The 21914-nt window shown below is 61.9% G+C and overlaps 3 protein-coding genes across 10 annotated transcripts in view; 2 read left to right on the top strand and 1 right to left on the bottom strand.

The window, feature by feature from the left end:
• Positions 1–2233, top strand: part of IPO13 (importin 13) — a 32255-nt gene extending 30022 nt beyond the window's left edge. For 2 of the 4 annotated variants that reach the window (XM_054212172.1, XM_054212174.1), the window contains 5 exons: positions 720–786; positions 953–1011; positions 1121–1210; positions 1355–1536; positions 1653–2233. In XM_054212172.1, coding sequence (XP_054068147.1) covers positions 720–786; positions 953–1011; positions 1121–1210; positions 1355–1536; positions 1653–1752 — 498 coding nt within the window. In that variant the 3' untranslated portion in view covers positions 1753–2233. Of the gene's footprint in view, positions 1–719; positions 787–952; positions 1012–1120; positions 1211–1354; positions 1537–1652 lie in introns of those variants that run through there. The other 2 variants (XM_054212173.1, XR_008468094.1) reach the window with 2 other exon arrangements.
• Positions 2234–2573: 340 nt separating this feature from the next.
• On the bottom strand, positions 2574–5332 carry DPH2 (diphthamide biosynthesis 2). Its single transcript, XM_054212175.1, has 6 exons — positions 5134–5332; positions 4933–5045; positions 4525–4745; positions 3683–4321; positions 3354–3539; positions 2574–3257 (listed from the first exon to the last, which is right to left on the bottom strand). Exons 1-6 carry the CDS (start codon positions 5275–5277, stop codon positions 3127–3129), a joined length of 1434 nt encoding a protein of 477 aa, XP_054068150.1. The 5' UTR covers positions 5278–5332; the 3' UTR covers positions 2574–3126.
• A 253-nt stretch (positions 5333–5585) lies between these two features.
• Positions 5586–21877, top strand: ATP6V0B (ATPase H+ transporting V0 subunit b). Of its 5 annotated transcripts, XM_054211295.1 has the most exons (12): positions 5586–5731; positions 8850–8898; positions 9344–9427; positions 9861–9938; positions 10559–10628; positions 10963–11014; positions 17565–17951; positions 18317–18552; positions 18626–18816; positions 19071–19193; positions 20252–20356; positions 20520–21877. In XM_054211295.1, the coding sequence occupies exons 1-12, from the start codon at positions 5665–5667 to the stop codon at positions 20668–20670; spliced, it is 1593 nt and encodes a 530-aa protein (XP_054067270.1). In that variant the 5' UTR covers positions 5586–5664; the 3' UTR covers positions 20671–21877. The 5 variants fall into 5 exon arrangements, with proteins under 5 accessions (XP_054067270.1, XP_054067275.1, XP_054067271.1 ...); XM_054211296.1 differs by lacking the exon at positions 8850–8898 and having other exon boundaries at positions 5614–5731; XM_054211300.1 differs by lacking the exons at positions 17565–17951; positions 18317–18552; positions 18626–18816; ... (1 more) ...; positions 20252–20356; positions 20520–21877 and adding exons at positions 11445–11635; positions 12021–12347.
• Positions 21878–21914: the final 37 nt, after the last annotated feature.

Consider the following 21914-nt stretch of genomic DNA (forward strand, 5'->3'; position numbering starts at 1 on the left):
TTCCCATGGAGTGGAAGGTGCAGACTGAAACATACCCATCCAGTAGCTGCCCAGTGCCAGCACAGGGGGGACCAAGCAATTGCATGGGGTTCCACAGCTCAGGGTGTCCCCAGCAGCAGTGCCTGACGCCCACAGAGGCTGGTGGGATCGCCATGTGGCAGAAAAATACCAAAGGTTTTCTGATCTCGGATTTGCAATGTTGGCATCTCCTAGTCATCTGTGCCCTGGAGCCCAAGCAGAGCGAGCTGCTGGTCCAGTCTGGGGTTACTGCTTGAACCGGTTCCTGTGACCTCGGGGAGGCCAGCGTCTTTGAGAGGAGCAAAGCACACAGGTGGCTGGTCTCTGCTGGGTGCCGCGTGGCTGCCCTTGTCCCAGGAGTGCTGCCACTGCCTGGTCTGCTCTGGTGGGACAGGAGCCCTCTGTGCCATCTCTGTGTCCAAAGTGTTTGTGTGTACGCTGCTGTGGCGTCTGTCTTCAGGTCCTGGGGTCGGCGGTCCCTGAGCGTAGCAAACTGCCTGGCTGTTTGATTGACATTTTATGGGGGGGGGTGGTGGAAAGTGATGGTTTCCTGCTGTACTGTGTGAATCTGCCGTTTACCGTGGGTGTGCCCAGGTAAGTGTGCGTCCAGGCAGAGGTTGTCTGGGGCGCTGGGTTCCTCGGAGGTTTCCTGGCTGCCTCTGCAGCGCTGGGTTTATGCTGCCTGTCTGTGTGCCTTGCAGGCTCTGAAAAGGAAGCCGGACCTCTTCCTGTGTAGCAACCTGGATGTCAAAGCAGTGTTTCAGTGTGGTGAGTACCACGGGTACGGGCACATGCTCCATATCGCTCTGTGGAGAAGCCAGCCTGCTCCTCCTGCGGAGCCGGGCACAGACCAGCCAGGGGCTGGGGATCACAGGGCTGATTTGGGGTGGTGTGCAGGGTTTTGGCTGCTAACTTGAGCATTTTCTGCCCTTAGGTGTCCTTTCGCTCAAGTTCCCCGAGGCCCCAACGGTCAAAGCATCCTGTGGCTTTTTTGTGAGTATCATGGCATCGTGCAGCCCCCACCTGAGAGCTGGGAGGGAAGGAGTTGGGCAAGGATGTGGAGCCCGTGCCGGTACTGAGCATGCTGGGCTGTGTGTTGCAGACAGAGCTGCTGCCCCGCTGCGGAGAGATCGCCCCAGTGGGACAGGTTGTGCATGAGAATGGCAAAGTGCTGCTGCAGGCAGTGCTGGAGGTGAGAGACGCTGGGACCACGGGCTCCCCGGGCAGCTTTGGGCTCTGTTCCCCTGCGGAGACGGGGACAGAAAGCCCAGCAGCATGGGTGGGTGCAGGCAGGGTGATGCCGGGGGCTCAGCAGGGTCTGTCTGCTCTGTGGCAGGGCGTCGGCGGACAGGCATCCCGCAGCCTCATGGATCACTTCGCAGAAATCCTCTTTGCCTTGAACAAGCACTGCTTCAGCTACCTGAGCGTCTGGATCAAGGAGGCCATGCAGCAGGATGGCTTCCCCTCAGCCCGCGTCAGCCCTGAGCAGAAGGAGACCTTCAGCCAGCAGATCCTCAGGTTCGTGCACCCCTCCCTGTGATGGCTGTGCCCCACATGCGGTGGGAACGACCTCCGCCCCGGCATGGCCTGGTGTGTCCCTCCTGCTCCACGTTTGTCCTCTCCCTCTGTCTTAGCAGAGAGCGTGTGAACAAGCGGCGAGTGAAGGAGATGGTGAAGGAGTTCACCCTGCTGTGCCGAGGGCTGCATGGCACGGAGTACACAGCAGACTACTGAGCACCTGGCCAGGACCGCGGACAATTTGCCCGGACCAGCTCTTTCCTGCAAGGAACCTTCCCCCCCTCCCCTCATCCTCCCTGCCCTGCTGCAGTACGGCTCCGTAGAATAACCCTCCACCTAGAATTAACCCACTCGGGACGCTCCTCAGCTAGATTTGGTGGCCGCATCTCGGTGTCAGCATCTTTGTTTCCCCCAGCATGCTCCCCCCTCACAGGGGACGGGAGTGCCGGCTGCAGGAGGCGGCGGTGGGCGAGGGGGAAGCCTGGGCAGGACGGCCCCAGCATGGGCTGCCCCGTGCCCAGGCTACCAGCCCTTCCCCAGCACTTCCCTGTGGGTGCCTGTGCCCCACGGTGGGGGGGGCTGTCCCTGTGCCCATGGCAGTGGCTAGCTGGGCGGGGGGGCTTGCCCCCTGCTCGTTTGTAAGTGTGTGGTTGGGAGGGGGGAGGCCCTGCACCTAATTATATTAAGACTATTTCTATGTTGTGGCTGTCGTTATTGCAGTAACTGGACTTTGCCTGCCCTTTGCCTCTGGGCAACAGCCCAGCAGAGGGGATTAAATCAAGGTTGGGGTGCCTCAACACCTCATGTACCCCCTGGCTGCGTGAGGGATGGTGAAAATCGGTGGTCCACCCCTGCTCACCACACTCTCCTGCCCAACAACAAGCAGCTCACAGAGCTGAAATGGTCCTGCCCCACACAAGAAGGGTCAGACCCCCATCCCCCCTGCAGCACACGACGTGTGTGCCACACTCCTGTTCATCAGAACAGGCGAGGGGCTTGCTGGTGCTCGGAGCCCTCTCCCCTTTGTCTTGTTCCCCAGTCCAGCCTGTGAATGTGGTTTCATTTCTGGGGAGTCCCAGTTCTGGTTTTCTGTTCTCTCAGGCTGATTTTAGCCAACGCCAGAGTGGGCACTGTGATTTTTGTTTTCACTCTGGGATGTCTGGTATCCTGCCTGCACTCCTCAGCCCATGGTTTATTCTAGAAGACGATTCACTCACAAGTCCTTTACAGTTCAGCTTTAGTTAGCAGCAGTAGCCCACACAAGCCTCGAGTCCTGGTGCTGTCAGCTTGTGCGAAGCTGTGACCTTTCCACATAGGGCCAAAGCTGCCCTGGACTGGGGAGCCCTTGGAGGCCAAGTCTGGGCCGGGCCCCTCTCCTGGCCTTGAGCCCTGGGGTGCAGCCAGCACCCCCAAACACGCATGCAACTCCTGCTGTCCCACCACAGCGCTACTGACCCACAGCCGCACCCAGCATAGGGCCAGTTGGTGGCAGGTCCGGACCCTCATGACACCCTCACAGGTCCAGCACCCAGTGGCAGGCACTGCCTGGGCCCCCGCACACCCCTTGCTTCTGCTGATGCTGCTGCCGAATCAGGGTTGCTCGTGCCCCTCGTCCTCGTATGCAATGGCAATCCCTCGTCGGCCCTGCACAGCCTTGGAGACGGGCGTCTGCCCCAGCTGCTGCTCTAGGCCCCGCCAGCTGCGGGACTCCAGGAAGGAGGCTGGGAGGAGAGAGAGAGGGAATTGTTACTGGGAGCAGGGAGGCAGCACTGCCCCTGCACCAGCGCTCAGCCCCGCCATGAAACCACATCACGAACCAGCAGGGCTGATCTCTGCGAGGGCCCGCGTCTGGTCCCTACAGGCCAGGGTGGTGCTGGGGGGCAGCTGAGGGGATGGGTGGTCACAGAGGTGGGCCGCACGCATCTCCCCCGTGATCAGCGAGACGTCAGGAATGGCCTCCGCTGCTGGAACAGCTGGTGGGAGCTCAACGTGTGCGCAGGCACCTGCCAGGAAATGATAACATTAGCCCAGTGCTTATGTCTATCCTCCGGCCAGCACAGAGCCAGGGCAACTGCAGCCTCCAGGCAGGGGAGCAGGGCAGGACGTGTGCCAGGAGGGTATTGGACAGCTGGTTTCCAGCTGTTACCTGGCAGCAGGTCTCTGAAATCAGTGAAGTAGTTCCCCGTCCACTCCCGGGCTGGGTTACAGGCCAGCTCCAGCTCATAGGGGGTCACGATGGGCCGGTAGAATTCACTGGAGTCCAGCAGGGTGTTCTGAGAGCAGGCCACCAGCACAAAAATGTCCACCTCCAGGAAGTTGGCCAGCTTGGCGGGGTTTGGTTTCCCCACGGCCAGCATGTAGCTGCGCTTGCCAGCCCGGCGCAAAAGCTCTCGGAGGTGCTGCAACACAACCAGGTAGCCTGCCACGCCGAGGGTGCCCACCAGGATGCCCACCACCTTGGCGTCCCGGGCCCGCTCCACCAGGTAGAGGCGTCGCATCAGGGCCCGGTTGACGTTGAGGGTCTCACGGCGGCCGCAGCTGGTGGCAGGATCAAAGGAGCTGAAGGGGCAGCGGTTCCAGGTCAGCATGAAGCTGGTGAGGGCCAGGCCCTCAGCTCCCACATAGAACATGGCACAGTCCTGCAGCCCTCCCAACGCCTCCACCGGGAACTGGCGACCAAATTGCCGCACCTCCCCGGGCGGTGCAGGGCCAGGAGGGTCCCCGCACACCACCCTGGAGAAAACAATATTGGGGTACTCGGGGCGCAACTGCTGCTCCAGCTCACCTGAAGGGACAGAGGAATGAAAGTGAAACACAGCCACAGACCTGACCCACAGAAGGTGGGACAGCAGATTAGGGGAGAGGAAAGGACAGAAATTAAGGCCGACAGTGTCTGGGAACTGCCTGGGTGCTGCTGCCTCTTCCCCTGGCAGCTCTGTAGAGCTCAGAGCAGCACCATAGACCCCCTCCCTGCCCCAGAGCACTCACCCATCATGTGGGCATAGACCACATCGCACAGCACCACCACACGGGTCTGCCGATCGGGGTAGAGCTCCCGGAAGGCCTCTGTGCAACGTCCAATGTCCAGGGGCTGCTGCCCGAAGATGTGCAGCACCGGCAGCTTTCTGCAGGGGCTGAGGCAGGCTGGGCCGTAGTGCAACACTGCCTCGGCACCTGCATGCTCGGCAGCCACTTCGTCCACACAGCAGCTGCGGGGAGGGAGGACCCACTGTCAAACGGGCTCTGCACCACGGAGCTCTTCCTCCTCCCTGGCACCGCTCTCCCCAGCCCGGGCAGCTCCAGGAGCCCTCGGGCCTGCCAGGCAGGGGACGAGCAGCCCCATTCCTGCCCGTGGAGGACCCCCGGGACGCCCCCGCCCCGCAGCCCCTCACCGACCTGCCGTACGTGGTGTCTCCCAGGACGTACATCTCGGCCCCTGTCGCAGCCTCCATCCGGGCCGCCACCGTCGCCGCGTCCGCCAGGAGCTCATCGGGGAACTGGAGGGCGACCTGGGGAGAGGACAGGGTGTGAAGCAGCGGGTTGGGGCGGCCCGCGGCCCGCAGCCCCCGGCCCCGCTCCACCTCCGGCCCCGCTCACCTTACGGAACCCGCCGCCCCGCACGAAGGCGGCGGCCCGGCCCATCTCGTAGAAGCCGTCAAGGTCCCCCCGCGGTGCGGCCGCCGCCGGGCCCAACTCCCGCCGCAGCGCGGCCTCCCCGTCGCTGCTGAAGGCCGTTGCCATGGCGCCGTGGGGTCGGGGGTCAGGCCCGCCACGCGGGACCCCTGCGCCCGCTTCCGGGCTGGGGCGCGGAATAGGCCAATGAGAACACGGCCCCGCCTTCTCCGTTCCCGGAAATTCTGCCCCTGAGGGAGCGGGGCCTATCGGCAGGGCGGAGAGGGGAAGGGCAGCCAATGGGAGGAGACGCTGGCCACGGTGCGTTCTGGTCTGTGTAGTTCCCGCGCGGCTGTCAGGCCGGGCAGCCAATAAGCGGGCGCGGTGGCGGCGGTGGCGTCACGCGCTTTCCGCTCCGGCGCTGCGGTTCCGCTCACGTGTCCCGCGCGGGTCAGGTGACGCGCTCGCACCCGGCCGGCCCGCTCCGCTCCGTCCCGCGCTGCCGCCGCCGCCGCCATGACGGGGCTCGCCCTGCTGTACTCGGGGCTCGGCCTCGCCTTCTGGAGCACGCTGCTGGGCGTCGGTCAGCGACGGGACGGGACGGGGGGCAGAGGGGGGCTGGGCCGTGGGTGACAGGGCCGACCATGGGTGACAGGGTCGGGCTGTGGGGCTGGGCCGTGGGTCAGGAGGGGGCTCTGGGTGTGAGGAGAGACCGTAGCTTGGGCTTCTGTCCGTGCTGGCTGCTGCCTTGCCGGAGAGAGGCTGTGGAGGTTCGCTGTGGTGTGGAAAAGGGAGGTGGTGGTCGAAGGATTGCAACGTTGTCAGTCCCCCGGTGGCCGAGCTGCTCTGGGGCAGAGGCAGGAGGGCTGGCCCGTGGCCTGCCACGGCACCGGGAGCACCGCTGTGGGGGTCCTCAGACCGGACATCACTCCCTGGGCGCTTTGAGGGATCAGCCCCCCAGCAGCGCCATGTAACTGACAGCTGCCTCTGGATGTGCAGCTGTTGGTGCTCTGAGTATGTCCGGGTTGAGCAGTTGATTTGCTTCATTGTGAGTGTGGAAAGGTGCTGGTGGCAGTCAAGGGTTGTGTTTGGATCCGTCAGATCAGGGGAGGTAAAGATAGGTGCCTGTTTTTTCAGGCTGTGACAGTTGTTGTCTCCTGGACGGAGAAGATGCTTCCTGCTTTGCCAAGCTGTGGCTGTGCAAGGAAATGTGCAGGTTTGTCCAGATGATGCCAGAGCTAGTGCATGGCTGTTTTGCAGCTTGTGGCAGCCTGGGCTCTACTGCTGATGGCGTTGGGCTCGGTGGCACTGAGGATGGATTTAATGCTTCCTGTGAAGGGGATGACTTCAAGGGGTAGCAGGAAGATTTTTATGCTGGAGTTGATGGTTATTTCCTCTTTCAGTGCCGAGTGAGGTGACCACAAGCCAGGCAGAAGCTGGGGAGACCTTGGCTCCTGCCTCAGTGTTTGAGTGAGGGGAAAGACAGAGTCAGAAGCTGAGGGTGTCTCACTCCCTCGTGTTTCCAGGGCCTGGTGAATCCAGGGCTGGGCCCAGGGCTGCCTTCCTGGGCTCTCTGAATCATGCAGCTCGCACCAGCGTGGACATGCACTGCGAACTTTAGACTGTTGGAAAAAGTCAATGAGCTGAGCCCACATGCTTTTAACTTCCCCTGCCCTGTTGCAGTCCTTTTTTGGGGAAGGAGCGAGCAGGAAACAGTTTCCTCAGCTCAGTGTTGCTGTGGTGCCTCTTTGTGCTTTTCCTCCTTGTCCTGAGCCCTGCTTTGGTGCTCTGGTCTTGCTGTCCTGGCTCTTTTTTTTTTTTTTTTTTCCCTTCTGGCTGCAGGGCTGCGAGACAGAGCTCATGGGAAAGTATCATTCACCCTGTTTCTTTTATGTATGAATCCAAGGCTACAACTGCTCTTGAAGAGATGGAAGGTGCCCTGGGGATCTGCCCTGAGCTGGTTGTAGCTCTTCTTTACCACTCCTGGGGAGTGGGGTCAGATAAAGCTGGCTGGGTTCAGTTCCTGCTCAGCCAGCCAAGCAGCGAAACCAAAACACAAGTTACAGACTGGCCATGCTCAGCACTGTCGATCATCCCTGAAGGTCGCCAGACATGTGAGCTGGGATGTGGCCTCCCACCATGCTCCTTGGTCACGGTGGCACTGTTCCTTATTTGTGTGTGTTGCTGCAGGGGAGGGGGACACCACAATTCTGTGGGCGGGAGCAGTGACCAGCATTACTGCTTCCCGTTTTGGGGCTTGCTCATCTGGCAGCACTTGTATGTCCTCCTGGTGCATGGGGTACTGGGCCCCAAGTCATCTGTGGAGGGGTTTAGCACACAGGGACAATGGGGACACCCCTGCTGTGAGGCTGGCAGGTCTCCCTAGGCTGCAGCACTGAGCTCTCCCATGGGATGGGTTGTCCTCAGGTCTTGGCTATGGGCAGGGAAAGGCTCCTGCAGCCTGGGGCACATGGTCCTGCCCCTATGTTGCTACTAAGCACATCGCTGGCTTGCTGTCACCTCGGTCTCCAGACTGCAACTCTGGGGGAAGGGAGCAGCAGGAGACATGCAATGTCCTCTTTGCTGCTTTTAAGCATTTCAGAAGTCTCCCGTTTCCTCTTTATCCAGACATATGCGGGGTCAGTGTCACACAGCTGCAGGCTCTAGTTAGCAGTGGTAAAGAGCCATCCCTTCACCCTCTTTATCTGGTGTGGAGCAGACAGTGCCACACTGCCTGCACCTATCTGTTCCTTAGGGCTAGGTCTATGTCTTTTCCAGCTGCGCACTGCAAGTCACGCAAAGAGTGAGTATCTCTTCTGGTCTGCAGCTGTGTTTCCTGCTCGTGAGCTCAGAGTAGAGCAGAGTTTTAGTGTAAGCACCTCTGTGTCGGCTTGGGCTGCTCGGTGTGACTCCCAACTGCAATCTGGCATGCGAGAGGAGCACTTGGGGTACAGCAGGGTGAGCTGCCCTTATAATCCCTCCCTGGAAAGGAAGAGCTTTTCTGGGCGTTTCAGGGCTGCTCTTTGTTGTCTCCTGGCAGTGTTGGAGTACAAATTTTTCTGCAAGTGACCAACCTTGGGAAAAACACTGAGGACAGCAGGCGCGTCTTGAACATTCTTGAAGAGGGGGGTGCTGGGCAGCAGCTGCTGCTTCTGGTGTTGAAGGGCTCCTGGGGAGCAGCACAGATCTTGGTGGGATGGTGATGGAGCAGCACCTCATGGTCAGTCAGGGCACAGCCTTGCACCTCTCTCCTCCCTGTGAGAGAGAAGAGCTCATGGCTGGTCACCTGATTCCTTGGCTCTCCAGCGGGGCTGAGCTGTTGAGTGATGCGGATGGAGACTGTGCTGGGGCACAGGGCTCCCTTCAGCCCAGCGTGGCCTGTGGGTGCTCAACAGGGTCAGGGAGCAGAAAATGAGTGCAACAACCGCAGCAATCCTCAGTGAAGACTGGGATGGAGTCTGGGAGTATCGCAGGTCTGGGCTGTCTCTGTCTTGTGCTGATGTGGGAGTACTGGGGTTGCTGGGGCTGGACTTTGGTGGGGCACCTTGCCCCACAGCTCTGCACGCCTGAGACAGTCTTCCCAGTAACTCTTCTGCATGCTGTGCTGTGCTCCTGGGCTCCACGGGTAGGGGAGGAAACGGCAGCACTGGGCTAGTTGCTGGTGCCTGTCTGAAGGTTCCCATGTCACTCTTGCTTTCCAGGGATCTGCTACACAATATTTGACCTGGGCTTCCGCTTCGATGTGGCCTGGTGAGTTCCCTGCAAATACCGGCATCCACCCCACTGAGCACAGGGCTGTGTGGGGTGGTCGGTATTGACGGTGCCTGGCAAGAAACAGCACTTGCTTTTGAGTGATGGGCAGTGGTCACTGTGAGGAGGGATAGGTGCAGTCCACGTGTATGTGTGACTGGCTCCATATAGGGTCCTCGTGCAGCCATCACCCACCTTTGTCCCAGCAGCCTCACAGCCCAGGCTTCCCCTTGACAGTGAGGGTTTGGGAGGAAGTTCTTGGTCCATGCGGGTGAGGGTCCTTGGTTGCTGGCTGGCAAAGAAAGGCTCTTGCGTCCCACCATCTGTCAGTGCCTAGCGCATCTCAGTCTGTATGATGGGGTGGGGGCTACCTGTTGTGGGGCTGTGCACCATGACTAGAGGGGCTCAGCCTGTGTGCTAACTCAGGGCACTTCTTCCTCTACAGGTTCCTGACAGAGACCTCACCCTTCATGTGGTGCAACCTGGGCATTGGCCTGGCCATTTCCCTGTCTGTGGTGGGAGCTGCTTGGTGAGTGGGGCTGGCTCTTCAGCAGGCTCCTGCTGTCCCAACTCAGTAGTTGCTTAGGTAGTGCTGTTTCCTATGGCAGGGCAGGGACAGGACAGTGTGTACATGCAGGAATCTGGGGCTGGGTGGGTCACTGCAGCAGTGGGGGCAGGTTGCTGGGCAGTCTGGACGGACCACCTCATGGGCTGCAATGGCAGTGGAGAAGCAGGGACGTCCCTGGCTCTCTGGAAGCCATGCGCCTGAGCCCAGGCCATGCAGTGGTGGCTCTTGTGCCCCAGCAGTTCTGCTGGTGTAGGCAGTGGAGCTTTGGACCATTTGTACCCTGGGGGATGGACAGACCAAGTTCATAGTGTCGCTCAGCTGGAAGATCCTGGTATCCCTATTGAATCCTTCAGCAAGTGCCAGACCCTCCACCAACCACCCTTGTCTGCCACAGGGGGATTTACATCACGGGCTCCAGCATCATCGGTGGTGGAGTCAAAGCCCCTCGGATCAAAACCAAGAACCTGGTCAGGTAAGCACAGACCTGGGGTTCGTGTTCATGCTGTGCCTGAACGGGGCGGGTCCCAGCACAGTGCAGAGGCTCCTGTCCTGTCTCTAGCTGGGTGCTGCTGGCAGACTGTTACTTGCTGCGCTGTTTGTTTTCAAAACAAAGAGCCCTAAAGGAGCCAGAGTGCTGCTTTGAAGAGTCACTGTGTGATATCACGCAGTGAATGAGCCCAGTGTGTTCAAAACAAACACCCTGAGATCAACTTCCTGCCCCCAGCAAGGGTTCCCCTGGCCAGACCTTGCACAGCCCTTCCCCAAAGGAGCAAAGGGGGCTGGCGGAGGACAGGGCTCGCTAGGCCTGCTTCCCACAGGGTCGTCTCAGCTTCCTCGGGTGGTACAGCGCCACCAGCACCCAGCCTTTGTCCTTGGCAGCTCTCCCTTGTTTGAGGAAAGCAGTGGGTAGGCTGGACTGCCTTTCTGCCCTTGGCAGCAGTGTGGCAGGCTTGAGCTATGGCCCCGGAGAGAGGTCTGGCTTCTGGCTGGCCTGGCAAGAATTGGCAGAGGCTGCTTGGGATAGGGGAGAGCCTGGGACGCTGTGCTCAAGCTGACTGGGACGCTGTGCTCAGACTTTGCCTTTCTCTACAGCATCATTTTCTGCGAGGCTGTGGCCATCTACGGGATCATCATGGCAATTGTCATCAGTAACATGGCTGAGGTATGGGAGGACCTGGGCTGCCCTGCCAGCCCTGAGATGACCTCAGGGCCACAGTGGGGGTGCCAGCCGAGCATGGGGCAGAGTTGTGAGCAGTGTCCCTCTAGTGATTTTGGACACTTTTGTGGCTCTGGGAGCCCCTGGGCTGGTGGTCTGTGTGGTGGCCCTTGTCCATGCTGAAGAGTGGGTTGGGGGAGCAGATATCATGAAGCCACCCAGGGACATGGAGTCAGGGACCAGCTCTAGACAAAATATAGCTGCCTCATGCTGTACTGGGAGCAGGTACTTCTGGAGACCACAGACTTGCCAGTAACCCATGGCTTGTGCTTTCTCTCAGCCTTTCTCTGCAGTCACCCCAGAGGCGATTGGAGCCAGGAACTACCACGCAGGTAAGGACTGCTCAGTCCCTGGTGCCGTCGCTGTGAGCATTGCCACACCCTGACTCTCACCTCCTGCTGTTCCCTCTGCCCTGGGCTGTAGAGAACAGGACTGCAGGGCCCGGCTCTGCTGGCCCGTAGCCTGCTGCAGGTGTCTGAAGGACGTGTGACTCTTCTGCCAAAAAGTAGCTTTGCTGCACTCAGCTGGGCTGTGCTGCCCAGCAGCAGCACTAGTCCTCCCTCTGGCAGCCCCAGAGCACTGTCACCTGCTGGCCTGGTGCTGCAGGAGCTGGGGCACACCCTGGAGCAGTCCCGCTCCCCAAAGAGGAGGATGCTGCTGGTACTTGGTAGCTCTGGATCTTCTGTCACCTCGAGACAGAGCTGCTGCAGCATGCCCCGGGTGCCGGTTACCCCCTGCTCTTGCAGTGTTCCTCTCTCACAGGTTTCTCCATGTTTGGGGCTGGCCTGACCGTGGGGTTGTGCAATCTCTTCTGTGGGGTCTGCGTGGGCATAGTGGGCAGTGGGGCTGCCCTGGCTGATGCGCAGAACGCCAGCCTCTTCGTCAAGATCCTGATCGTGGAGATCTTTGGCAGTGCCATAGGACTGTTTGGGGTCATCGTTGCTATCTTGCAGGTACACGCCTCCTGGGGCCACCAGGTTTATGTGAGCACCAGGTGCCTGGCACCCTGGGTGCTCTTCAGCTCCAGGGAGACACACCTGGGCTCCAGCACAATCCTCTGCATTGGGACAGGGAGGCTACTTTTGAAGTTTGCAGTGGCACAGCTCTCCCCACAGCATGCTGTGCCTATTTGCAGCAGTGAGAACTCTTTTGATGGCCCTTCTGAGCAACTGTCACCGAGGGTGTCACCTTGGGTGCATCCTGTGTGATGCTCGTGTCTTATCGGTGGGGCTGATAAGCTGTCTGCAGCTTCTGGATGGTCCCGGGGTGCTGAGTGGGACAGGGGTGCTGGGCTGGGGTTTGTAGGGCTTGGCCTAACCTCTCTTTCTTTCTTTCTAGACATCTAAAGTAAAAATGGGCAACTGAGCCCTGTCCCACCCAGCCTGTTCCGGCCTGCCCCGAGAGGTGCTGTATATATTTATTTAATGTTTCTATCCTTGATTGGGGCAGAAGCTGCCTGGTGGCGGGAGCGGGACCCCGGCTGTGTAGAGCCCCGTCCTGCCGATCAGTTGGCCCCTCGGAAGAAACAAATTTCTCTGTGTGAATCTGCTCCCAGCAGCCTGGCCCAGCCTGTGGGGCCCTGCTGCTGCGTGTCCCCGGTATGTGTAGAATCAACCACCAGTGCAATTCTGTGTCCGTGAAATAAATATGGTTCTTGTCCAAGGATGCAGCTCTTCCTCTGCCCTGTGCGTGCCAGGGAGGCTTGCAGAGAGCAAGTGCTGATTTGGCCTGACCCCCTGCTTGGAGATTCCCCTCTGTGCCTCTGGCAAAGTCCCTGCCTGGCTCCGGTAGCCTGGTGGTGTCCTCCGTGTGTGGGGTTTATCTTGCTGCCTCCTCAGCCTGCAATAGGCCACCCTCTTTGGGCTGTGGGAACACAGAGCTCTGCTTTGCTGCCCAGAGCAAGTAGGAGGCTGCTGGAGCAGGCAGCAGGCAGCTCCACACTGCCTCTGCCAGGCTCCTACCAGCACTGGCACTGCCCCATGTGAGGCATGCTGAAGGCACAGGCACAAGCTGGTTTGGGCCTTTCGGCTCCCATCCAGGTAGTTTAGCACAGCGGGAGCGTACAGAGTGTCCGTAGCCCCATTGTGTAGCTGGGGAGCACCAGAAGGGCAGAGGAGCAAAGCTTTTGCCCCTTCCAAGGCTCTCCTTCAGCCAGCAGCCCCCTTGTGTGAGTGTTGGCTGGGTGCTGCTGCCTGGGCAGGTGCTGCTGGGTGCCGGGGCTCTCGGGTCTGCAGTGCCCCTCCATCCCAGGGGGCCCTGGCAGAGTTCCCAGGGGTGAGGACACTTTGTGCTGGCTCTGCTCCCCTCTCCCTGGCTGCAGTGAATACAGCGTGGGGAAGCCGGCTGTGGACAGCTGGGCCTGCAGCTCTTCTGCTAGGCTTGGGGGAAGGGAAGAACAAGGTCCTCCTGCCTCCGCTTTGCAGAGAGCCTGGAGCTGATGCTTCTGCAGTCTGCTGTATCCAGCACAAGGCCCTCATCCTGCTGTGCTGCCAGTACACCTTTGTAGGAGAAGCATCAATACCCTGGTGCTGTTATTGCTGCCTCAGAGCAGATGCACGTCTGGAGCTGCCCATCTCTCTTCCCACCTGGGTGTACCAGGCTGGGACAGCAGTGGGGCTGCTAGAGCCGGAGAAGCGTTCATGCCTGCTGATTTTTGCCCTTGAGACTAGGGCAGCTGCCTCTGCATGGCCTCTCCAAGCTCTGCTGGTTTCCCAGCTCTGCTCCCCGTTGTCCTGTGCGTTTTGGGACAGCAGTGTCTCAGCCTGGGGTGCAGGAAGACAGCTGGGGCAAACCAAGCCACTGTTCCTGCCAGCAATGCTGGCTGCTCTGGGGCTGGAGGCTGCGACAGGAGCTCTGTGTGCCCCATGTAATGGCAGGGACATGACCTGGGTCCTGCCTGCTCAGAAGATGTCTGGTGTGGGCAGTGTTGCCCATCCTGCCTGAGGGCTGTACCCCTGGCATTGCCGCTGCTACGGGCTAGAGGTGTCAGAAGGGCCATCCACAGGGCCATCCTGTCAGACCCACATCGAATTCATGGGGCTGCCTGCTGGAAGGAGATACCTGAGGTTGGGCAGCCTGCGCTGGCGGTAGAGAAGCTGCTCCATGGGTTAATCATCTTGATCATTCATCTGTCTTGAAAAACTCACTCCCTCGTCTTTCAGTGACGGGTCTGGCCTGCCCTGCACTGGCTTGATAGAAATCCATCCGCTGTCAGAAATGTCCCTCTGTAAGGTGTTTCCCACCCTCCAAATCCCACCTGTGTGTATCACGGCTTTGGGAAGGGTATGGGCTCTGGGCTTGATCATGGGCCCCTTGTGAGGACATGAGACCCACCAGGGCTGGTATCACGGTAGTGTGGGTGGCCTATGGCCTCCCTCCTGCAGCTGGTGGGGGTGAGGGGAGCATGCCCTGCACTCCCTTGGGTGTGCTAAATACCTGCTGCCTAAGCATGGAGAAGGCTTATGTGGGACTCCAGCATCTTGCACCACATCTCATTTAAAAGCAGCAGCAGCGGGAGTTGAAAGATGATTTGGTGACCGTGTGTAAGTACTCATGGAGGGAAATGCCACCTGCTGAAGAGCCGAAGCGAGAGCTGGAGGCAGAAGTTGGACAGCTTTTAGCAGGGGTGGAGCAGGGTTGGGCTGTTTGGGTGCTGCTTTGATCTCTGCTGTAAGGTTGTCTTCTTAAGGGAGCTGCCGCTGGGCAGCAGGAAGGCCCTCGCTCGGGTGAATGGCCAGGCACAGGGCATGACGAGAGACAGGGGCTGCTCGACATGGGGACAAACACTGTCGTGGGGTTGGCAAGAAGGGAAAGGCTGAGGATGTCACCAAAACTACTCGTGGTGGGCCAAACTCTTGCTGGGACCAGCCCAAGATCTTTCGGTGATGCTGTTGTGTTAGGGAGAGTGAAATTCATTGCTAGGAAACACCGAGAAAAATGGAAAAGAAGCGGGGGGGGGGGGGGGGGGGAAGGAGCCACAAATAGGTTGCGATGGGCGCTGAGCCAGCACCAACACCCATGGACGCAGGAGTTGCCCCGGGTGGATGGGTGGGTGAAAGCGCTGCCTCCTACACTGCCAAAAAGGGAAGGGGGGGGGGAGAAAGAAACACCGATAGACCCTGTCCCTGTGCCCCCGGAGGTTGGGGGGGGGGGGGGGGGGGGGTGCGCGGAGGGTCCTCGGTGCCGGGCTTGGGGCCAAGGGCTGAGCATCCCGGAGCGGCTGGGGGTGGGGGGAGCATCCCGGTGGGGTCTACATCCGTGGGGTTTTGCATCCGTGTGGTCCCGGTCCCGGCGGGGCTACGCTCGCCCGGCGGCAGCGCGGTCCCGGGAGCGCGGGGCGGTCGGCGGCGGCGGCCCCGCCCGGTGCGGCGGCGGCGGCGGGCGGAGCCGGCGTGCGGGCGCGGCCCCGTCTCCCTGCGGCTCTCGGTGGTGCGGCGGCCCGGCCGGTTGGGTCCCCCCCTTACCCCCCCTCCGCCCCGCAGCCCCGGGCATGGGAGCCCGCGGGCCGGCGGCCGGGGCTGGAGGAGGAAGAGGAGGAGGAGGAGGAGGAGGCGGCGGCGGCGGGGGGCCGCTGACCGGCGCCGGGGCGGCGCGGCAGCCCCGAGGCCGCGGTGAGTATAACGGCGCGGACAGGCCTGACCGGCTGGGAGAGGCCCGGGGATGGCCCCGAGATGCGACCCGGGGGGATGAGATCCCGGTCACTTACGGGTGGCACCGCCCCGACTCGGGAAAAAGCCTCTTTTTGAGGTTGTTTCTCGTTTTTTAATAAGTTTTTGTGTGTGTCGGGGGCTGGGAAAAATTCCGGGGGGGGGTTGGTTGTGATGAACGTGCCCCTTTGCCCTGCTTTTGGCTGGGAGAAGGGAGGCGTTGGGGGAGCCGATGGCCCCGGGGCCATCGGCTCCCCCCACGCCTCCAGTGGCCTGCGGGAATAAGGATGGAGCCCATGAAGATGAGCAACCCCTCCAAAACGAGCATCACCAGCCCCATGGCATGCACCACACCGGGGTGAATCCCTGGGGACCAGCTCCCCAGCCCCAGGTTGCTTTCGGCCTCTTGCCCCTTGAGAAGATGCTGCACTGTAGTGGGGGAGATAACATCATATTTCATAGCCCCCCTGCTTAAGCGGGTGTTTTTAAGCCCACTTATACTCGTGGCATCCCGTGGCCACCGTTTGATGGAGTGCTTCGCTTTTGTTCCCATCGAAAATTGTGCTCCGCTCACCTCGTGGACCACCCCGCTAAAGGGTCCCTAAAACCTGCTCTTATTTTCCCCTAGCGCCTCCCCACCTGGCTGTCGAGGTGCCGCCGCTCCACGTGCTGCCTGCTGCGAGGGCTGTGGTTTTTGGGGAGGGTTTCTGGTGGGCGCTGGGGTCAGGCAGGTCGCTACGTCAAGGGCTGTGCTCGGTGGCAGGGCGCCGTGACCGTGAGAAGGTTTGGGAGATAACGGCAAAACCGGCTTTTCTCCAGAGGGCGACTTTCTAGAAAAAACATGGATGAGGGGCTGGGGTGCTGGGGCGTGCCAGGAGGCCCCTGCCCATGGGGACCCCACTCTGCATCCAATGGAGTGGGTGGACACAGGTGGGCACTGGGCTTGGAGCCTTTTCCAGCACTTCACTGCCTGCGGTGGGCTCCTGCCCGCACCCCGCTGCCTGCCGGGGGTGGGAGGGGGCAGCTGGAGTGGGGTTGGGCAGGGGGTCCTGCTTTACACCTCGGCTCCCGTCCCTGCTCCCAGCCGGTGCTGCCGTCACTGCCGGCTCGGTGCCCTGTGGCTCCCCGGGGGGCCCCACTGGCCGGGACTGGCAGCTGCTGGTGGGCTGGCCCAGGCCCTGGGATGGTTGCCAGCACCTTCGGGTCCTAGCTGCGCTCCTGCTGGGGGGTCTTGTTGCAGCTCCCCGGCTGCCGGGGTCCCCTCAGGGTCCCTGCAGTGGCATCGGCCTGTCCCAGGGTCCCCAGGGCCTTGCGAACCCCCGTGCCTGTCTCTTGTCCTCGCAGCTTCCCTGGGAGCAGGGGTGGAGACAGGGACCAGGGCAGGAGCTGTGGCCCAGGACCGTGCTGTGGCCCAAGCCCCGGCGGTGGCGAAGCTGGGAAGAGCCAGACGGTTTGGCTCAGCCGGGGCTCTCCAGTGACTCTCCCGGCTGCCTTCCCGTCAGGGCCCTGGCCCAGCTCCAGGTGTCATGTGGGAGATAAGGGGACCCTGGCTCCCAGCGGCTCCCAGCGTCCCAGGGGGCCTCCCCACCGGCAGCAGGAGGAGAGAGGACCTGCGCCACTGGCTGTAAGCCGGACTCCCCTGGACGTGGCAGGGACCCCCGTCCTGAGGGCCAGGATGTCCCGCTTGGCGTGACTGGGTGTCTGCTGCGCAGCTGCTGGCCCCGCTGGCCCTGAGGAGGGCCCCTGCCGGCATGGCGCTCTCTTGACGGCCCCGCTTTGGTGCCGCTGCTGGGGTGCAGCGCAGCCGAGGGGGGTGGGACGGGGAGGAGGGAAATGGGGGTGGCACAGAAAGGTGTGGCTGATGAGGGAACCCCCCTTTGGGACACCCCAGGCTGGCTGTGTTTTGGAGAGCATGACCTTCTCCATGGGCCCAGCCTCCACGGAGGCTCTTCTGCTGGGGGGTGACGGGGACAGGGACTGGGTCTGGCCTGGTCTGGGCCTTGGAAAGCGGGCAGAAGACTTGCTGCATGGGGCTGGGGACCTCTTGTGTCTTCATGGCTGTGCCTCCAGAGCAGGGATCTGAGCGCAGCATCCCCACGGGGTGCTCTCTGGCATGCCCACCTGCGAGCCCACCGCCTCCTCCTCAGGCCTGCGCTGCTCCCGCTGCCCTGCTGTTGTTTGGGCTGGGGTTGGGGGCTCAGGCTGGGGGTGTCCTGAGTGTGGGGTGTCTCGGCAGGATCAGGACCGTGGCTGGAGCCGCCCCCCTGCCCCACTGAGCGCACATGTCCGCCTGCCCGTGCCCAGAAGATGACCAGGCTGCTCTTGGGGGTGACCCTGGAAAGGATTTGCAAGGCCGTGCTGCTGCTCTGCCTGCTCCACTTTGTCATCATCATGATCCTCTACTTCGACGTCTACGCGCAGCACCTGGACTTCTTCAGCCGCTTCAACGCCAGGAACGCCTCGCGCGCCCACCCTTTCTCCAACTTCTCCCGCCCCAACGGCACCATCCCCAGCTACGCGCCAGCTGGCGCTGAGGCCCCGTCCCCCAGCGCCAAGCCCAGCACCAACCAGTCTGCCACTGAGAAGCCCTTGCAGCCCTGCCAGGAGATGCCTCCCGGCTTAGGTGAGATGTGCAGGGTGAGCGTGGAGGGGACGTGGGCTCTGGCTCTGAGTGTGCAGCTGGAGTGGGCGGCATCCCTGTCCCCTGGGCCCTGAACATGGCTTCTCGTCTCAGGGGTGGAACAATGGAGAAACCCAGGCCTGGAACTGGTACCAGGACAGCTGGTTTCTTCAGGTTTTATTAGTGGCTTGCCCAGTCTCTCTGCCCCTGTTTGGGAAAGGTTTTGGGTGTTCTCTGCCCTTGGCAGTGCCGGTCCCCCTTGCAGGTCCCCCTGGCTGTTTGCTTACTGGCCTGGCCAGGAGCAGTGGGTGACCATGACCCGGACTGTGTCCTGTTCTGCGGGCATCACCCTGCCCTCCCTCTTGCAGTTGGGCGCCTGCTCATCGAGTTCAGCTCTCCCATGAGCATGGAGCGGGTGCAGCGGGAGAACCCCGATGTGCGCCAGGGTGGCAAGTACACCCCCCCAGACTGCCTGCCCCGGCAGAAGGTGGCCATCCTCATCCCCTTCCGACACCGTGAACACCATCTCAAGTACTGGCTGCACTACCTGCACCCCATCCTGCGCCGGCAGAAGGTGGCTTACGGCATCTACATCATCAACCAGGTGAGGGGGCCAGGGACGAGGGGTTGGTGGGGCCAGGGTGGGCAGGCGGGCATCACTGAGCTCTGCCCCGCAGTTTGGCGAGGACACCTTCAACCGGGCCAAGCTGCTCAATGTGGGGTTCCTGGAGGCCCTCAAGGATGACGAGGAGTATGACTGCTTCATCTTCAGCGACGTGGACCTCATCCCCATGGACGACCGCAACCTCTATCGCTGCTATGAGCAGCCACGGCACTTTGCCGTTGGCATGGACAAGTTTGGGTTCAGGTGGGTGCTCTGTGGGGCTGGGGTGTTTACCTGGGCAGGGCTGGGATGACACCCAGGCCACCAACCTTAGTGGACACCCAGGGCAGGCGTGGGGTCACTGGCTATAACTGTGGACACTGGATGGGAGAGGACGCAGAGCCCTGGGTGGGAGAGTGACGTGGAGGGGGCTCGTGTTTGTCCCTGGGGGTTGCCATGGAGCTGACCCCCATCCCTGCCTGACCCTGGGGGCTGACATGTTTGCTGTCACCCTGCAGGCTGCCCTATGCTGGCTACTTCGGTGGCGTCTCTGGGCTGAGCAAGTCACAGTTCCTGAAGATCAACGGCTTTCCCAACGAGTACTGGGGCTGGGGAGGAGAGGACGATGACATCTTTAACCGGTAGGTGCCAACCCCTCACCAGCCCCAGCTGGTTGGGGTGTGCTGGTGTCTCTCTGCCGAGCACCGACCTGGGCACCTTCACCAGTGCTGGGGCTCCTGGTTTTGTGGGGGACATGCACAGGGCATGCCACGTGGCAGAGAGGGATTTAATTATCCTCCAACTTGAGGGCTGGTGACCCTCACAGATCAAACTGACCCCTCCCAGGGTGCCGGGGGGCTGTGGGGCACCCACATGCCTTCCTTGGGGCTGAACCCCCGCAGTGTGATGGGGCCCGTCCCCCTCCTGCTGTGGTGCAAGCTGCGCCAGCGGGGCGGCATGCCTGTGGGCTCCGCTCCAGGCCAGGGCCGGGATGCTAAACTTGGACGCGTCCAGGGCTGGGATGCAAAACTTGGAAGCGTCTTGGTGGCAGCCGCGCAGCAGCTGAGCAGGCATTTCTGCCGGCAGCCGGCAGGCCGCAGCACAGCCGCGTGCAGGACTGGAGCCGAATCCCCCCCTGCACGCACCCCGCGTTGGGTGCTGGAGACAAGACGGATGGCTCCCACCTCATCTCCCAGGGGTTTCCCTATGGCACTGCCTGGGGAAGAAGCATGCAGACAGTGGTGCACAACCAGCCTGTAATGGCTGGGCAAGCGAAACACCCCTTGCAGGTGCCATGGGCACGGTGGTGTCGTTGTGGTTTCCATCTGAGGTGGTGAACAAGCAGCGTGTGGCGCTCTGGGAGAGCTTGAGACAGCCCTTAATGTGTCGGGGGGGCTGAGGGAAGGGCTGGACACTGGCATTTGGGGAATGTAAACAGCACAGGCTGACCGCAGCTGCCGGCCTGCAGAGCCAGAGGCAGGAGTGGTGCTTTGGGCACGCTCTGCCATGAGGCATGTGGCACCCTCGGTCGTGGCACTGGCCCTGCTGTGGTCTGGCTTTAGTCAGCTTGGCTTGGCACAGCCCTGGTTAAGCAGGGACAGGTTTATTTGGGCTGGGAGTTGACCCCACAGGTCTCTGGGGTGGGGAACGTCCCACCTTGGTGCCCACATGCTGATCGCCCCCTGCTCCCGGCCCCCAGCATCTCCCTGAACGGCATGAAGGTGTCGAGGCCCGACATCCGCATCGGGAGGTACCGCATGATCAAGCACGAACGTGACAAACACAACGAGCCCAACCCGCAGAGGTGAGTGAGCCACAGGGTCCAGGAGAGCTGGGATGCTGGGTGATCGCTTGGCTACCTCCGGCCACCAGCTCCTCTGCTCTGCTCACCCCTGCAGAGGTCTGGCACAGCGGCAAGCTCCCCCCCCCGGCCCCCTCCCGCCTCATCCCACTCCCATTCCCACCAGATTCACCAAGATCCAGAACACCAAAATGACGATGAAGCGGGATGGGATCAGCTCGCTGCAGTACCGGCTGGTGGAGGTTTCACGCCAGCCCATGTACACCAACATCACGGTGGAGATCGGCAGGCCGCCCCCCCGCCTGGCCCGGGGCTAGCGCTCATGCCGCCGGCAGAGCCGCTGGGAGCCGGCTCTGTGTCCGGACTGGCTGGGCACAGCGGGTTTTGCCCCAGCTCAAGAGCCAGGACTGGACGGGGATGTTTTCTGCCTACTCTGCTGCCTTCCGGAGACGGCTGCCCCACAGCCCGCCCTCAGTCCCCAGGATTTCTCTGTTCTCCCTGTCCCCACGAGTGTGTTTGCAGGACCCCCGCCCCATACTTGGTGTGTCGGCGGACGAGCCCGGCCACCCTGTGTGCGGCTCCCGGCACAGAGGGAGGGGGCAACCCCAGCGCTGGCGAGGAGCCCCCTGCCCATGCCAGCTCCTGCCTGCACCCCGGGCGGGGAGGGTGAGATTCTGCTGCTCTGGGAGACCTGGGGGGGTCCCCACCAGCGCTGCAAGAAGTGGGGTGCAGGCTTCCCCCTTTGACAGCGCTGGAACTGCTGCTGCCCCAGCTGGGGGTGGGAGCAGCCCAGGCCCCCCCGAGCAGGCAGGATCAGGGCCATGTTGCCGCCCCAGCTGAGTGCTGCCTGCGCTGCTGGGCGCGACGACGTGGCTCGCTGTCTTCCTCTGCTTTAGTCTGGTGCTTAGAGCCGGGCCCTGTCTCAGCTCTGCCAAACAGAGACCTCCAGTTAGCGAATGCCCCTCGCTGTGCCTCAGTTTCCCCAGGCCTGGGGGATGGCGGCCGTATCCCGTCTCCCCTCCCCAAAGGCAGATGCTGTGTGCGTGTTCAGCCCCTGCCTACGCCTGCCCTCACCTGCCCTCCCCACTTTTTGGGGAGATAGGGCTCATTTTGAACCCTCCCAGCCCCTCCCTGGGGGGGGCTCTTGCAGAGGAGGGGCTGCCCCACAGCTCCCTCCAGCAGCAGGTGCCCCACAGGTGGTTTGAGGGCCACTGGGGTCTCCCCCTTCTCTCGCTTCCCCCCTCCAGGCCTGGGGCAGTGGGGGCTGCAGGCAGGAGAGGCCGGGGCCGTGCAGGGCGGGTGCCCCGTGCCCCTCCATGGGACTGGGAGCCCCAGCACCCCCCCCACACCCCGCAGGGGGCCAGGAGCAGTGGGGCCGGGAGCGGGGCAGCACGCCGGGGCTGGGGGGGCCACCGGCAACTTTTGTACATTTGAATGTTTGACCCTTTTTTTGAGCGTACGTTGAATGCAGCGTTCGGTCGCAGAGACCGGGGTTTTTTGTATTTAATAAAAGTTTCAAAAGTTTGCGGGGTTTGTGGAGGCGGGGGGGGTTGGGGGGGCA

The sequence above is a fragment of the Rissa tridactyla genome, chromosome 8, assembly GCF_028500815.1.
Source record: "Rissa tridactyla isolate bRisTri1 chromosome 8, bRisTri1.patW.cur.20221130, whole genome shotgun sequence".
Lineage (NCBI taxonomy): Eukaryota > Metazoa > Chordata > Aves > Charadriiformes > Laridae > Rissa > Rissa tridactyla.

Excerpts from the sequence above, each read along its gene's own strand:
- DPH2 (XM_054212175.1), bottom strand. The coding sequence starts at position 5,277 with ATGGCAACGGCCTTCAGCAGCGACGGGGAGGCCGCGCTGCGGCGGGAG. Across the intron at positions 4,746-4,932 it reads GGAGACACCACGTACGGCAG|CTGCTGTGTGGACGAAGTGG; the intron begins GTCGGTGAGGGG and ends CCCTCCCCGCAG. Across the intron at positions 3,258-3,353 it reads CGCAGAGATCAGCCCTGCTG|CCTCCTTCCTGGAGTCCCGC; the intron begins GTTCGTGATGTG and ends CTCTCCTCCCAG.
- ATP6V0B (XM_054211295.1), top strand. The coding sequence starts at position 5,665 with ATGACGGGGCTCGCCCTGCTGTACTCGGGGCTCGGCCTCGCCTTCTGG. Across the intron at positions 5,732-8,849 it reads GAGCACGCTGCTGGGCGTCG|GGATCTGCTACACAATATTT; the intron begins GTCAGCGACGGG and ends CTTGCTTTCCAG. Across the intron at positions 19,194-20,251 it reads GACGATGACATCTTTAACCG|CATCTCCCTGAACGGCATGA; the intron begins GTAGGTGCCAAC and ends CCCGGCCCCCAG.